The 17,510-nt window shown below is 40.1% G+C and overlaps 1 protein-coding gene across 5 annotated transcripts in view; it reads right to left on the minus strand.

Moving 5' to 3' along the window:
- Positions 1 to 17,510, minus strand: part of mctp1a (multiple C2 domains, transmembrane 1a) — a 119,932-nt gene that overhangs the window by 48,679 nt on the left and 53,743 nt on the right. For 4 of the 5 annotated variants that reach the window (XM_079337690.1, XM_079337692.1, XM_079337693.1 and 1 more), the window contains exons 3-10: positions 15,512 to 15,654; positions 15,216 to 15,295; positions 13,713 to 13,821; positions 12,146 to 12,184; positions 9,516 to 9,680; positions 8,927 to 9,057; positions 8,019 to 8,205; positions 1,364 to 1,457 (exon numbers count right to left, since the gene is read on the minus strand). In XM_079337690.1, coding sequence (XP_079193816.1) covers positions 1,364 to 1,457; positions 8,019 to 8,205; positions 8,927 to 9,057; positions 9,516 to 9,680; positions 12,146 to 12,184; positions 13,713 to 13,821; positions 15,216 to 15,295; positions 15,512 to 15,654 — 948 coding nt within the window. The remainder of the gene's footprint in view (positions 1 to 1,363; positions 1,458 to 8,018; positions 8,206 to 8,926; positions 9,058 to 9,515; positions 9,681 to 12,145; positions 12,185 to 13,712; positions 13,822 to 15,215; positions 15,296 to 15,511; positions 15,655 to 17,510) is intronic. The other variant, XM_079337691.1, reaches the window with a different exon arrangement.

The raw sequence follows: 17,510 nt of genomic DNA on the forward strand, positions 1-17,510 counted from the left end.
ATACTCATAACAGGAATAAGCCATGTAGAAAAACAGCCTGTCTGCTACCTATATCCCATTCTCACTGTTGAATCTCCCTTCAGAACAACTCAAAGTTTTTGATATTTTGGAAATCACATTTTCTTTGCCTGATTTTGAGTTCATTTTATTGCTTACATGTGGAACATCTTTTTTTCCTGGGCTTTTTTTTTAAGTATTATGTAAGGACAGCTTACCCCATAGTTTGTGTTCTTATATGTGAAATGCAAGTTATCCATATCAAACAAACATTCTGGGGAGAATTCCTCAGTGACATGTTAAGTACGACTTCCTATGAATTTACATGTGACTTTAAATAAAGGCAAAATGATATCAAATAAAAAAGTTTTATTGTTTTCAACTATCCTGTGCCAAGGTGTCACAACATATAATGCAGATCCAAGAAAACAAACAGCCAGTAGACTTTATACATCCACTGTTTTACTCTTTTATTTTTTTGTTTTTGTTTTTTTAAGCTCCATGAAGTTCAGACTGAATGATGAGCTCTACAACGAGGTCACAGAGCAAATTTCTGCACTGAGTGAAAATACAAGAGCCAGAGAGCCATTAGCCCTGCACTCCGGCTGCTTCGCTTGCCCCACGCAATAACCCAAATCAACCGGCTCCACTCTGTATTTGCTAATGGGACTGTTTCAAATGGAGAAAAACTCTAGACACTCTCTCTCTCTCTCCCTCTCTGTCTCTCTCTCTCTCTCTCTCTCTCTCACACACACACACACACACACACACATTTCCTCCTCTCTCAACTAGATAATACAGAGTGAAAAACTAGGCCTGTCCACTGTAGACCTAATTAAAAGTAAGAATTAATGGAGAATGGAAGATTCAGAGAGAGCAAACAGAAAGAGCAGGAGGAGGAGAAGAGGCGCGAGAGAGATTTGTTGGTTCAAATATGTACTTTTTCTCTCTTATTCAAATGAGCACCCTGCATCTTTGCTAAAAATGCAGGGACAAATTTAGAGCAAAGTAGACTTTATCTCTCAGAGGATTTTTGAAAAACATCATCCCTTAAACCAAAGTTACAGCCTGACTTTATCTTTCGTTGGATGAAAAAAACAGTGTCGCAAAAAAATCGTCAAAATCTACCTGCGAAACAAAGAAAAGGTTGTATTAAACAAGCAACCACTCATGTAATAGATATTGTTTTCGATCAGTTTCTCACTCTTCATGTAAAGTAGCAACAGAAGGTGCGCTTTTTTAAATCAGATGTTTTTTTAAGTGCATCATAGTAAGGGTGTAAACACACAAGGGAGAAATGAAAGGTTTGTATTGGAGAACCACAAAGTAACAGTTCTCTTCTTTGGACTTTAGCTCATTGTCTTACCTGTGACATCGGCTGCCATCAGTCCCTCAGCCCTGATGACCTTCACCTGCACCACGCCGACGTCTTTCAGGTTGTGGAATGATCTCCACGCGTTCTGAAACATCACAGAGACAGGGGTTGAAGGGTCAAAGAGGACGGCAGATTAGCATTAAACAGAAAGTCAGGTCAGTAGCCTGACATTTCATTAAGAGGGAAGGGGTAGAATATGTCCTTTAACAGTGCTCATTTGAAAATGTGGAGTTGGCATTTATAGTCGGGTATGATGGAGCACAAATGGCCATATTTAATTTCACTTAATAGCTGTGCTCGGCTGTTTGAAACTTTGTACTTTTTGGATAAAATTGAACTTCACTGATTTTGGAAAACGCCATTAAGGTATTGTTAGAAAAAGGCAAAAAGAGAACATCTATAAAAGTCAGTATCAAAAGCATAACAGGGGAAGTACAATAGCATAGTTTTATTACTGTGTCTTAAATCATATTTTTTTCCTAATTCAAGGTTATCTTGTGAACAAACAGAAAGTGTAGAGTATAAATGTTATAAAATAATACAGCAGTTAAATCTATGTTTGAAAATTATCACTGTCAGAGGAAAGACTTTTCACCCCCAACTACCGACAAACGTGTGTCCTTTTTATCGGCTTTTGTCAAAATAAAACGTTTAGACTGGTCTCTTTTTTATGAACAAAAATACAAAAGCTCGGTTTTAAGTAACTTTCTCAAACATTATCGGATGAATTGCAGGTTTTTTTTAAAGGCTTGATCTGCTCCCTAGTGCACGTCGAGTGGATCCATTATTTGAAAATGCTGGCTGGTATTTACTTTTTGAGTCATTCGACGATTTGACTCCATCACAATGCGATTTGTAATGAAAAGAGAAGTGTCAAGAGGGTGTCTGAAAAGAAGCACTTGCTCAGCAGGAGAAGAAATAAGTAAAATATTCAGTATGAACTGAGACATTTTTAATAACAAACAAATCTTTTTACACAGAAAAAAATAATTGTTTATAAGAAAAATAATGAAAGATACATGTTTAAGACATAACAGCATGATTTTCTGTTCAAAACTGTCGACACTTTTTTGCTTTAGAGAGTAAGGAGTGGAATGATTAAGAGAGAGTCTTTGGCCAATAATAGAACGGAGATGTTGTGGTAAGTAGACTCCTACATGTCCCCACATCATAAGGACATATTTACACTTTCAAGGAGCCATGAGGCCTTTTGACTGGCTCCGATGAGATGAGAAATACTGCATGTACAGTGTTTTAATAACCACGAGAGTGAACGATGGCGGTGTAGATATTTGTTAGTAAACCTGAAAAATTAAAGAGAGACTTGTAGAAATCATCAGCAAGGAGGTGAAGCACAATCATAAACTTGTGCTTTTGTTCACACCCAAGTACTCTGGTATAAACACATGCATTGAAAACCTACACTGAGGCCAAATTGAGTAGCATGTCGGCGTGTCTTAAAAGCAGAGTAAAAATGCACTTCACTTCAATTTATTTCTCTCTCCCTGGCAATAACCCCTTCCATCCCCACAGGAGTAATTATAATTTAAATTTCAGAGTCAAGGCCAGGCTACAGACTTAATTCATTATTACCAACTCTGTCAGACTCTGCCTGTTTCCAGCGATATCATTGTCCAAAAGCTCTCTAAAGAAGATGAGAGGGGAGAGTGTGCCGAGAAAAAAGAGGGGGAAAGAGAGAAGAGAGAAAGAGCGGAGGCAAGAGGGGACAACTCTCAATTTTAGGGCATGATTTCTCTGAAGATACAGCTGCTTGTTGTGATTATTGGGAAACAGCCAAGAAAGAGGGGTGAGGGCATGTGAGGAGGGGAGAGGAAACAGGGGAAGAGAAAAGGGCAAACTGAAGGCTAACTACAAAATGTGTTTGTTTTAAGCTGTAGAACTCCCCGTGATGCTGATAACCAAGCTGGGAATCGAGCATCTTTACTTTTTTCGGTGCCGACTGAAATGCGTCCGTTTCAACTGGTTTCAAAAACTAGACAAATGGGTGACGCTGAATGTCTGCTCATACTTCATGATCTTGTCAGCAAATTATTTCATCTAGTCTTTTAGAACTTTAGATCGTGTTTTATTGTTTATTATTTTTTCTATTCAATGCTTTCTTAATCAGTTCTTAGTTTTCTTAATTTTACTTTATTTTAATTGGAATTGGTGCCACCTTGACTGTTTTTGCTTCTCATAAGGCTGATTTTTGTTGAGACATCTAACTTTTGAGAAGTTTAGCTTTTTTATTAAATTGAATTTTAAAAAAATCACAAAAGTTAGGCATTACTAAAGTACAATGTGTACTATTTTGTTAGGTTGAACTTATTTTCAAACCTTAAAATGGGATCCTTAAGTTTACTGCATAATCCTGCACTTTTGCAAGTACCAAAGGTATTTTCAGCAGGATGGGACAATTACTTCAGCACCTGGCACGCCAACACAGTGCACATATTAACACCACGGATGCCATTGATGCAGAGTTTTGGTTTCCTGGTACTTGTTGAAAAAAACAAGAGCAATGTTTTACTGGTCTTCAGTAAAGGTCAGGACACACAGCATGACTCTGGGACAATCATGGGCAAACTGAAACATCTAGAATGTGTATGCCACGTAGTCCCCAAAAATAAATATCTTCACAGGGTTAGTATTCATATGGACAGAAGCTGAATGAAGAAGATGACAGAAACGGACTTAAGATGCACCCCCCCCAACCCATCATACACACTGCATCCCTTCCTCCCACCCTGCAGTCTCCCTGAGGGGACGTTTAGGTTCCAGCCTCAATCCATGACTGGAGAAGACAACGAACCCATCCTCCACATGGATTCAAATCCTCATCAGAAAGACAGACATGCAAACGATGGAACAGGCAGACGTATACACAGTCAGACAGGTAGAGAGAAAGAGATGAATGGAGGCCAAGAGCGACCCCCACTCTCTCTCTCATTGATGACTCCCCACACCCCCATCAGTGCAGGTGGAATGACGGGGAGAGATGAAAAGGTGGGATGAACAGAGACGAGAAAATAGGACATTGTTGTCTTTCATAAAACAAACCCCTGTCCTGTGTTTGATTGACGTGTTGTCACTGTGACATCTTCTTCCTGTCTCTGTCACACTCAACAGACACACAAACGCACAAATGAATCAGCCTCTGCATAGGCTTATGACTCGCTGTCATCTTTGCATCGTGTCACCTTTCATCAGCGCTCCATATAACGTTTCACACTCAGATGCACACAAAGCTTCTGCCCAGCAGCCACGCAGTTTTAAGAACATTTAATCAAATGAGTATAAAATGCACTAACAACTTCCTCCTCTCTGCTCAAATTGGTATTCCTTTTCATCCAGTCAGGATTACTGTCTGTCTAAATTCTCTCGCATAGTTTGCTCTGTGCCTGTTGTTTATTTGCCCCTTATCTCACTTCCAGTCTGGGTTGTGTCCTTCCTCCTCACCTTAGAGCAGTGCACCAGAGAGGGTGGGAGAGGTATTGCAGGTGTGTGTGTGTGTGTGTGTGTGTGTGTGTGTGTGTGACTGCATGAGGGTGGGTGGTGAAGTGTCACCACTTCAGCGGAGGTCACCATGTCCTCCTCGTCTCATCCACCCATCCTGTAGCCACCTTAGGCCCATTAAGAGCCATTAGTGTGTGTGCTTCTTTGCCGTCATAATGCATAAATCTCTTCCTCTTCTTCTCTCTCTCTCTCTGTGTCCCTCTCTACTTCTGGGAAACAGTAATTAGGGATGAAGGAAAGGTTACGGGTAGCAATAGTACATCTAAAGCAGTTGTCACTAAGTGTATTTCACTGTGTTGCATAGACGTCCTCCATCAGCTGCATTCAAAGTAGTTTGCAGATCATGTGAATCATGTGTACTCTTTTAAGAGCTTGCATGCAGTACATGCGAGTGTATGGAGGCTCTCACAAACCTGGACAACATGCAGACAATGCAGATCAGCTAGAAAGAGAGAGACGTTAGCATTAGAACCAAGTAGTCAGGTGTCTATTATCAACTTTTGTCAAAGGCTACAAATTTGGATGAGGAAAAGACACCTGCCAAATACAGCATAATGAAATCATTGTGACCAAATATGTTTTTTTTATATATGATTGAATGCATATGATTATCTTTTTTTCATTTGTATGTACACTTATGTATTCCACTGACACTTAAATCGTAATACTTTGAGTGTTTTTCTGATGTGCAGGGTGGTCCGTGCTCCTGAAGGCCAGGACAGGCAAAGCATTCCAGAAGTTTTCTCTTCCTCATTCTCATTTGTGAAGGAATCTGCTCCTTAAAGCTGTGATAATGACGGCATGGTACATGTACTTCTCCTCCAACCCCCCCATCTTCTTTTTTTACTTGACAGCTGACGCAGGAAAGAAATGTTTTTTTTTTCCATGCGTCCGTCTGTACGTGTGCATGTTTGTGATTAGCAGTTGTGCAGGACAGCTGATTTCAAGGCGATAAAACCAGCCAGTTAAAATGTGCCAAAGCATAATAACATATATCTACACGTACACACACACACACACACACACACACACACACATACAAGGCAGATTAGTGGGCTTTGAGCAGCACTGTAATGCATTAGTGGTGGTACTTGGTTTTATCGGAGCTCTTTGATAAGGTACATCTTTATTAAATTCTCCAACTGAAAGACGGCCAGTCTGGGGAAAAGGAATATGTTAATAGGTAGAGACCATTCAAGTCTTCCAACCGACCTCACTATGCCCCTCCATCTGTATCCTCCACCTTCCTCTCTTCCCCTCTATCTCACCATCCCTTCATCTAATGGCAGGGCCACAGTGGCAACAGACAAAGAACCAAGGCTGCCGGGCGAGCAGGACGGAGACGGGGAGTGCGTAAGAGAGAAGGAGGCAGCAGAAAAAGGTGGGCGAAAGGGAAGGAAAATGTCTCGCCTTCAGCCGAGCAGAAAAACGGGGTCTACGCGAGTTGTGAGAGAGGTGAAATAGCTTTTTCTTTTCATTTTACACGCCTTCCCTTCCCGGTGCAACCCTCATCCTTTACCTCTCGCCCCCTATTATACACACTCACACAAGCACACACTACCACGCATACACTCACACGCCCTGTCCTCATTTTGTGGCTGTGAGCAGGAGAAGCAGCGTGTGTGTGTCTCAGTCCTAGAGCTCCCCCCTCTGATATTTGGTGGTTGCTGCAGCGCGGAGTGGAGTATTCGACCTCCCGTGGCTAGCCAAACAGGCTGCACCACGGTTATGTAGGTCGGTGCACCCATGTTCGGCCTGTGGAGTCTCGCGGCTGGTGCTTATACACACAGAGAAAGACGCAAACACACACACCAGCTGGGGGGCGTTGTGTTAACTGAAATCAGAACACATCCTCTAATCTTACAAACACAGACGGCTATGTCGTGATTCGTACAGTTTGTGAACACACACAGTTTTCACACATATAAAAGAACACAAAACTCAGGGGCACTCGTGGGAAATATTCTGCAACAAATCTCCAAGATAATTAAATGTAATAGCTCCAGATAAAGATCAAATAAAGCTTTTGTTTATGGGTTTCTTCTTTAGCCATTCTTTCACTTTAACGGCTAAATGAAACTAAAAGCATTAAATGAACAAATATCCTGTAGTTTTTTTTTTTGCACAATTCATGATGACTAAACGCACATATGGCTGCAGTACTGAATAAGAAAGCCTCCTAATGTTGTACTGATGGGCAGAGAATATCAAGGCTGTCGGTGAATGAAATGTATTCAAAGTGCGTGTGCAGTATGTGTGTGAGTTGTGAGTGTCTCTTTTGTGGTAAGGAGTGAGGACAGGGTGTGAAGGGTTAACTGGGCTAAGACAAAGACATAGGCAGAAACTATTGTGTTGATTGGAGGGCCTCTGGAGCAGATGGGGCCTTAGGGGTCCCTCTCTCTCTCTCTCTCTCTCTTTCTTCTTCTCTCTCTCTCTTTTTAATACTAAGCTCAAATCGATGACAACTGGCTGACGAGTGAAGACATCTTACACCCAAATAAATTAGCCCACATGTAGTAATGCAAAACACACACACACACAGCTCACTGCGGGATGTTGATGCAAATACTGCACAATACGGGTGGAGCAAATCGCAGCAGCAGAAACAATTTGAGCCTCCATCTTTTTCCAACAATTTGTTCAAAAAACTTGTCCTGGTCATGTCACGGAGACTTGTGCTCTCCTCCCTGACCTCTCAACCCTCATGTTTCTTCCTTCCTTTCTCCTTTAAATGTCACCGTCACCCACTTCACCGCTCTCTTCCAACTTCAAACCCCAGCTGTATCTTGTCGGATTTTTGCTTTTGAATCTTAGCACAAGAAAGGACCATTTTTTTGATGAATAAGTGAGAATCTTCATGACTTCAGAACAATTAGAAGTATGATGATAAATGTAAGAGGGAGTTGTTGTTTGACACGTCAGCCTGACTCATGACTCAAAAGAAACAATATTTCTTGTTTGTTGTGTAGTGTCTTCAACACATCACACAGCCACTGATCCTATGTGGTCATTTAGAAATACCCAGCTTTCGTTTTTTTGAAGTCTAATTATAGGCTCTCCTTTCAAAGCATCCTTTTCCCAAACATACACAAACAACATAAAGCCATCCTTCTATAAAAAACTAACTCACATATCTCTGCATGATCTGATGTCTCTCATTCGGGTCGTCCAGCATGTTGACGGACAGGTCTGAAATGGAAACGGCGGCGGAAGCAGTGAGTGTAACCAGCAGCACCAGCACACCTTCGCCTTCCTCCAGTGGCAGATCCAACTTGTGCGTGTGTTCTTTACTGAGAAGCGACAGGTCGATGGTACACCTAAAGTGAACACAGACACACAAAAGCTGAAATTGAATTACTGTATTAGTCTGCTGTGCATATCAAGTGCTACATTTTACACTACCTAGTTCTCTTGCCAGGTTTATTACATAGCTGAGTTATTAGCTTATCAAAGAGTCTGCATACATTTTACACTGCACTCAAACATATCAATAACAACAACATGATATTAGTAAACCCACGGTAAGATTCATGTGTGGAATAAACTGCAGCAGCTGCAGACAACATTGCCAAAGATAACACAATTAAAGCTCACAGTAGGCACTAGAGAGCATCTACTCTTGGCTGAATTGATTTTTTGGCACTCCCTTAATAAATCTCCAGTTATTATCAAGGCAAGCCAATAGTAATTATTGAACTAGGGTCAAAGAGTTCAAAGACGAGGCTTCCTTGAGTGCCTCCATTCTGATGAAAAACTATTTTTTCACAGGAGATGGTGCAGCATTTATCAAAGGTGTACATTGGCACAGGAATGGATGGATGTTGGAGGGGGGGTGGGGGGGGGGGGGAAATGGAAGTTTTGTTGCACAAAGACAGAACAGTTTACATCTGAACTAAGTGGAAATATTAGAATATTTTGAGGTGCTTGTTGCAGAACCAAATACATTTGGTGAGCTACACCTGCTTTCTATACAATCTCAAAAAAAAGTATAATACAGCCTCATGCTGAATAAAGAATGACTGATGACGACTTATGAACCTTCCCATGAAGTCATCCTTCTTGCCAGCATCTTTGTCCCAGACCGTGATGTCCACGTAGCCTCCCTGCTCTTCATACAGGTGAAAATCAAACTGCTCTCTCCATTGCGGGTTCAATGTTTTGGAAATCGTCTGAGTAAACAACAGAAGGAAACAAATGATCTACGAGTGCTCATTAGAGACATGCACAAGGTATAAACTGTACATTCTTTACATATATGCTGACACAGATCATAAAGAACGTAATAGTAAACAGACTTTGTGAGTAATCACCTTGCAGTTTTACAAGACAGGGAACAAAGTTAAAACATTTTATTACTGTTTTAAGAGTAAAGTCTGATTAGCTGAAGAAATGCGGAAGTGATGAGAAATATCTGTTGGAGGGATTTAATGCAGATGGGTTCTGCTTTTCTTCTACATTAATGCTGCTGTACGCAGTCTGTTTCACTTTCAGCTAAAAATGTGGAAAAAGTTCAGTCTCAGCTTTAAAAAGTTCATGACTTTGACATTGACAGAGACTGTTACTTTTATACAAAACAAAGTCTTCGTAAGATTTATAAGTAAGTGCTCCTAAGCAGCAGAGTGTTCACCTTGCTCTTGTACTTTTGGTGGCCCATCCTGAATTTGACGTACGGGTCGCTGAGGCCGTTGTTGTCCATGGGCTGGAGGCTGCGACCCTCGATCAGACTGATGCTGACTATCCCTCGCCACAGCTGGGCTTTTCTGTGCACATCTGACAGACGCATACTCTGATACTGGAGCAGGCAAACACACACACACACACACACACAGAATAAACACAAATATGCATATATGAACCTCCAGATAGAGTAATGGCCTGTGTAATCTTAGTCAACAGGGGAGGGGGGGCAAACACATGAAGACAACAGAGAGGAGCAGGCAAAACACACAAGATAACACTTGAACACAAAATGATCCAATTCAACACAATTTACCCCTGAAGTATGAGCTACCCTGACATATGAGTATCAAACGACTGCAGCCAGAGGAGCGATGACAACTTGAATCGCTGAGACACAATCACTGGTTTTGTAACTAATGTGAGTGTTTAGTCAGAATCTAATGCAGACAAAATGGCTACGTCAGCTCAAGAGTGAGTATTTCTGGACTTTTTTTGCACAAATGAATAGAATAGAAATAACAAATCATTGGTAAAGGGTTTAGCATAATGGGAAGACCGCTGAAATGCTGCAACTGTGGTACTCCACATTTGTCACTCCATGTAGCAGTACAGTAAGCTGACAGCGCTGCAAATTCAGATTGATGATTTTCCCGATATTAAGGTTGTTGTTTTTTTTCCCCCCCAAACAGTTTTCCTAGCACTTACAGGCCTATTTAACCTCTCTTTGAATCATGTCAGTATCCCGCACTAAAACAAAGAGCTGGGTATTTATTTGTCAAACAAACACAGCCCTCTCTCTCTCTCTCTCTCTTCTTCTTCTTCTGTCTCTCCCTCTCCTCCTTCCTCGTTAGGGAGAATTTATTAGCATAGCTTTTGTTTTGCGGGTGAATTTCATTAAACTCTGAACAAACCCTGCCTCGTGAGCGCAGGCCCTTTGATCTGGAGACGGAGCCTCTTAATTTCCATTCTCCAGACATTAAACAATGCGAATGGCTCCCTGCAATATAGCCAACCTCACATACAGAAACTCCCAACTCCCACATCTTTCGATTCTAGTGTTCGTTTGCCGTGTACACACTTTATGGTAATGATGAGAGGTCGCTCTCATGTCCTACTCGAGTACAATCCTAATTGTTTCCTTGTTTTGTTGCTGCATATTCCTTGCAGCAGAAAACCATGGGTGATTTGGATGGGGAATTCTCATCTTCTCTGCCAGAGCACAGCAGGAGAGATCATGCACAGAGAAGTTTGGAGGCTGAAAACCTCATAAGAGATTCTAACATTCAGTTAAACAATTAATACACTCTTGCACATGGTTCAACTTTCATCAGTTCCTATGAAGAAAAATGTTTGAAGTACCAAAATAAGCATTTTGCCTGGTGGTAAAGTTAAAGAGACCTGCATTAATATGCCTCTGACTCATAATAATCATCTCCAACTACTTCTGGAGTACTTTGCATCTTGAGCTGTCTGTTCAACACTCATAGATCCTTCATTAAAAAAAGTGGTTGTTTAAAAATAACTTTGTACTGTAGAAGCACTCAGGAGCCGCGCCTTTTTGGACAGAGAGCAGCACAGCAGTTAGTTAGTCAGTGTTTAATTCCCCAGTCACAGGCAGGATGGCCCAGTTTGGAGGCTTCAAAGACTCGGTTTAGGGAAGCAGCTACAGCAGGACATCTGCCCACCTCCGACCAAGCTCACTTCAGATGTACATCTGCGTATGCAAGTGGACATTCAACTTTTTCTCAGTTAATGAAACTCGTTGCCTCCTGATGTTAGCTAAGAGTTCAACTGAGAGCCAAATTAAGATTACAAGTTAAACTTGCTTCCCTCTAAATTAACATTTTTACGTTACCAAGAATTTTACTTAATATATCAAAACACGAGTAAACCAAAACTGTGAATAAACTCAGCTAGGTTTGCAAAGTTATCTCAAACAAAATGCTTGCTGTATGTTGCTGATGATAAAAGAAAAGTGCTTAACACATGCACCAATAACAGAAAACAGAAATTGGACCAGCATGCTTTCTGTTCAACCCGACAGCCAGCGAGAATGAAAAAAAGAACCCTAAAGGTCTCTTACAGTACGTATGGCAGCATGGAAACTCAAATAAGGTGAACATCAAAGATTACTAATTGATGTAAAGGGGTCTAAGAGTGTCCCGTTATCAAACCTTCTTATTTCACATTGATTTAGTGAACAGGACTAATTTAATGCCCCTAAAAACAAATGAACTGCTGGTTTTTTTTCCACACAGAAGCTGCCATACAGCATGCAGATCAAAGGTGGAAGAAGCACAACATCATCATATGTAAGCTCAAGTTCACTGTAAGCCCTTACAATGATGTTAATAGCAGGATGTATATTGCAGCTTGTGAAAAACACGGCGATGGCAATGAGAACTGATAAAGAAAATAAAAACTGCAAATACCACTGTGGGAGGAGAAAAAGAAGGGTGAGGGCCAGGGAGACTCCATCCATGTACCAGGACACACGTGAAGAGTGCAGGAGAGGTGAGGTGCAGTACAGTCAGAGGATTATGGGTAAGAGGGGGGTTACATGCTGGTTTAGTTTACCTTACTAGATCGCTTCCAGTTCCTTCTCAAAAGCATAGTCTGTAAATGAGACAAAGCTGTTACAGAGCGCCCCCTACTGCCCCCCCATTGGTGCTGCATTTTCAGAGGTTAAAAGCATTGTGAAGGATGATATTGATCGACAAGCCTGGCTTGGTGCGGGGTTGAGGGGGGTGTTGATGAAGAGAGAGGAGCAGCTGGTATTCATGCAAGTTAAATAAGCAAGAAGTGTGTGAGTATAGCACTATTTGTTGATACATGTTGTGATGAGGTATTTGCATAAGTAGTTGACATGCCAGCACACACATATTTACATTTATATAAGTAGCTGCAGCTTTACATGTACAACTAACTTTTCTATATTTTCACACAGGGTACTTCCATTCCTAAAAATAAGGAAAGACAACAAATTCAATATTTGTTTGGTTTTCACTTTCTGTTTGGTGTAATTATTTGGAATCTACTAGTGGTAGTGGACTCTAGAAGAACAATTATTCATCAGGCAGATAAGACCAAATGAGTATTATGAACACTTTCACAGAAATGCATGAGATTTTGTTGTATTTATAACTTCAATTAATTTTTATGGGAAAGTTAGGCTTGTGTCAATCCATGAAAACGTTTCAAAAAATGCTTTAGAGAATCTCTGACATATATTGTAGCACAGGTGAACTGTAAACCACTGAGTATATAATACAGATCATATATTCATAAATATCATGAATGCATTTTGTTTTCTAAATTAACCAGATGGTAGGCAGTGTATGATGAAGAAGTAGACTGAAAATTCATCTTCTCCCTTACCCTTCCACACCAGTAGGTGGCAACACAGAATCCAGAATGCACTAGTATAACCTTGTACTCGTTTTCTGCAGTTGGAGAGATCCAAAATGATGCTTAACCTAAATAGAGTTTATTTGTTCTGTCAAATGTGGACTCTCTGAACTACGGCACTTAATAAGTAGCAGAATTAAGACATCAGATCAAAAGGAATAAAACATTTCCCTCATGACTCTGCCTTGTTCTGGATCTAGCATGCAGGGGTCCAATTAAGCAAACAAATAATTGAACAGAAATAAATGCAAAGCTGAAACATCGAGCACGGCCGCAGAGGCACGAGCCAACATAATTAGAGAATCTTGTGCTCTTTGAACATGGAACTCTTTCACACAACATATTAATTACACTTGTGTTTTTTGCATACGTATTTGCTCAGTTGAAGAGTTTCCAACAGCTGAGGCTGGCTGAAGTCTACATATTCTAGTTCAACACAGCATGCCGCAGCTTCTGATGTGCAAACGTACACGAAATTACACTGCTGCTGAACTCTGAGGAAAATGAAACAACTCATTTTACTGATTAGCAGTTACGCGCAACACAGGTCCTTAGTTTTTCCTTCTTGTTTAAACGATATCAGGCCTTTTTTTCCCCAATTTTGCAAAGACGTTTGATAGATGGTGTAAAGAGAGGTGAGTTGGATTTAAAGGCAAATCTCTCAAGAAAAGAGGAGAAAACATTTTGCATGTGCAGGACAAGAGAAATGAATATTTATTTTTTGAAGTTTTCTTACAGCATCCTTCATGTCCTCCTTTGGCGACAGTGTGACAGCTAGTTCCAGACTGCCCAGGTTATGTTCAGGGTACTGTGGGTCCCTCAGGTCCAGAGTCACGTCCAGTGTCCTACAAGGAAACATGGTGAACAGTTTTAATTGACAAAGTAATTGTTTTTGCTTACATTCTTCTGTACATGTCTATTCTTAAAGTGCATGAAGCCCACATGTAGACACATGAATGCATGAATTACTTACACAACTCCATTTAGACTCAAAATATCCAATCAGTTCATGTTTGACTCAAGTGTAGCAGTGCAAGAAACAGGCCTACTAAGCTGACCACTATTTTCTGCTTCCCTTCTTGACATTGTCTCAGTGTCAACCTGCTTTTGACTATTGTAAGAAGTTAAAAAGTCAATTTTATTTCCTTAGAGAGAATGCTAACAAAATGCAACATTGTGTCCCATGGGTCCAAGTCAGCACCTAAGTTGCTCTACATGTCGTATATAGCTAGAAGTAAAAGCAACAGCAAGGGTTATGAAGGTTTGAGAATATGTAATAAAGTCTCAGTTTGACCTTGGCCTATGGTACATTTGTGTGCCACATGTACAGAAGCTGTAGTTCTTCCAGGTTTAATTTTGGCCCATGGCTCCATTATTCCCCACTGGCAGGTTACTGCTTCTTTTCACTGTTCCCTATCCACGATAAAGGAATAACACTTCTTCTAGTGGTGAGACTTGGCAGGCAAGTCGATCAGAATTGTAATTGAAAAAAAACAAAAAAAAAACGTATCAAGTTCTACAGCCATTAGCCTGCAGTAAAGACCGCTCATTTAAAATACGCAATCAATTGTACGGTAAAGAGTTTTTAAAAAAAACACATTGTTTACCCTGTTACTGATATAAAAATGAGCTATCACATTTATCACTCTTGCAGATTCCATGTTACAGTATGATCTATCACTTGTTAAGAAATCACATCTTTTTCAAGCAGAAAGCATTTCACAGGACACTGCAGAGACACAGGTGTCAACATTGAGATTATTGATGGCTGAGTTCCTCTTATTCACGATTCATTCGAATTGGAATGCTTGAATAGAATAATAGAATATTTATCTTTTTATTGCTGAATGTTTTTTTTCCACTGTTGCAGGATTTACATGTCTAATGTTTTTCTATTTTCTATTTCTACTTGGCAGTACATTTTCATGGTAAATCCCTTCCTTTTCACACACTTCTTCATACAATCCCTCCCGAGTACAGACTTGTTTCGTGAGTTTTCAAGGTGAAATACCAAAGACTGCCACTAGAGGGAGGCAAAAACTGTATTTGAGGAAAAAGATGACACCAGAAGAAAATAAAGATACTTTAGAGGGGCTGTGTGAAACAAAAAGGATGTTTAATAAAAGCCCTTTAAAATGTAAAATTTTCTGAGCTTGTCTTTTACTTAAGGAATACAGCTATAAAGGAATCCCAATACAACCGAGACAGAAAGTTCAGCAGGCAGGGAAGACAAAATGACCTTTGATGTTCCAGCGACTCCAGGTGGAGGTATGCTGAGCCCATGAAATCATCCTGAAGTCCAAAGTCATAGTCAAAAACCTAAAAATAGAAAATACAGATCATCTGTCATCAGAGGATATCGGAAAACACACAGAGAATGTCATTTTTAATAATCTACAATTTCCTTATTCTTTTCAAACCTATAACTCAGAGGAAGCTTCCACTGAAATTTCAGATTGATCGGGAATCAACAATCCAAATACAATTGATATTGCAGCAGGATGACATTTAAAGTTCATGACTGGTCTTGCGTACCTTCACATACAGCGGGTCCCTCAGGGTATCCACCAGAAGGCTTACTCTCTCCTCCCACACCGGGTTGAGGTTCTTATGGATGGTCTTACTCCTGAAAACCTCCTTCCCCGCAATCTTGAACTTCACATATGGGTCACTGGTCCCTGCAGGGGGAGAAAGGACACACAGAAAAATAATATGAAGAAGATAATAAACCACAATATGAGGAGTCACGCAGCATATGTCAGTACCCAGAGTCAACTATGAGGGTCTAAATAAAACAATAAGCAGGTAAGCTTTTTCAGCGTGTCACTAGTCTACCATTGTGGTTAAAGATGTAAAGGCATTGATGCATCAAACAAACCTTGGCAATTGGTTAATAAATGCTCAACAATGTATTCAAATATTCTAGGTGAATGCTTTATGATTGCATTAACCATTATAAAATGGATAACATCTGAACTTTTTAGGATTTCTCTTCAGAATATGTATTTCTTTATAGTAATATCTCTTGTACCGTCAGACACAAATAATGTGTAAATTCTTTCCAGACAGCTTCAAATACAGAGACAGTTCTGCTTTGAAAGCCAAAGGAGGAGACTACAAGGGGAGTCATGTGACTTATTCTGTGCGTCATGTGACCGGCAAACTATAACGGTTAAAGCTGCGCACAAGTCCTATACAGTACCACTATTTGACCAGTGGGTGGAGCCATTGGTATATATTTGAGTTATTCCATGTGAGTGACTAATGAATTTTCTGGGATCAATGAATCCAGAATCTGAATTTTCCCTGATATGGGATATGTAATTATGGAAATATTTTAAAAAGTTTAAATATTTAACATCACCTAAACGAAAGAACAAATAAGAAAACAGCTTAGGGGAGACAGGGAGGTATGTGTGGTGCATTCAGAGCTGTGTGTGTGCAGGTGATAATCCAGTTTACTGGTTTGTGAGTCTGTTCAACTCCATCGGTACATAAATTGGTCAACTCAACCTCAATAGGATAAATGATCAAAGACATTTTCCATACATTTATAGTTACTTCAAATACACAAAGTTCAACCCAGTTAGGGTAGGGTTAAAATCAGGGGTAGGGTTAGGGTAGGGTTATTGTATGTTATTCTACTTTGAGAGGTTAGGGTCAAGTTAAGCAATGTTTTAATAGACCGAGCTATAAACACTGTAAGTAATGTCATTAGTGAAGACACACACTCATCTGTCAGATATATAACCAAGAGCTGGAAAACTTTTCATGGTGTCAGAATTTATTCCTCATGACACTGCATAGGTACCAAAAACATCATCATGTAAAACTGTAGCATTCCTCATTCAAAACACTATCAGATAACATTTGATTGAACACATTATACATGGAATACAAATACAGTGGAATAAATCCTCTGCAATCCAATCAGTAAAATGTTGATCACTGTCTAAAACAGAAAATAAAGAAAGCAAATAAAGCCTGGCACACACGAAAAGATTTTAAAAATATGAGACCCCACACATTACAACAAATCCTGACAGATTATCAATTAAAGGGACACTTCACCCATTTACATGAAGCTGTGTATCATTAGAAACATGGTAGTAGTGTTGAATGGTTGTGAATCCAACCCTCATTTTGCCCTGAGACGAGAAAAATGTGTTTTTCTTTGCCTGGAAGTTTTCTTCATGTGATGCAATATGAAAACTTCAAGGCAAAGAAAAACACTTTTTTTTTTTCTAGTACCAACTTAGCACTCCACACACAAAACAGTTTATTCACCTAAAAACCGAGTCTTGACTATCAACATGTGTAATTTCGCTCAGTCAAATGCGACTCAAGAACGAACAAACGTGATGGTCTGGCTAAATGTTGCTAGCTGTTAGCTTGTGCATCCAAAACTTTTTGGTCCAACTTCCTTACTTGTCAGTTGTGGTTTGTTTTACAGGAGAGGTTGTAAAAACACTATGATTTACACTTTATGTTTGCTGTTGGTAATTTTAGGTGTGCTTCCTGCTTCAACTTGCTT

The sequence above is a fragment of the Symphodus melops genome (genome assembly GCF_947650265.1).
Source record: "Symphodus melops genome assembly, chromosome: 1".
In the NCBI taxonomy this organism is placed as follows: domain Eukaryota; kingdom Metazoa; phylum Chordata; class Actinopteri; order Labriformes; family Labridae; genus Symphodus; species Symphodus melops.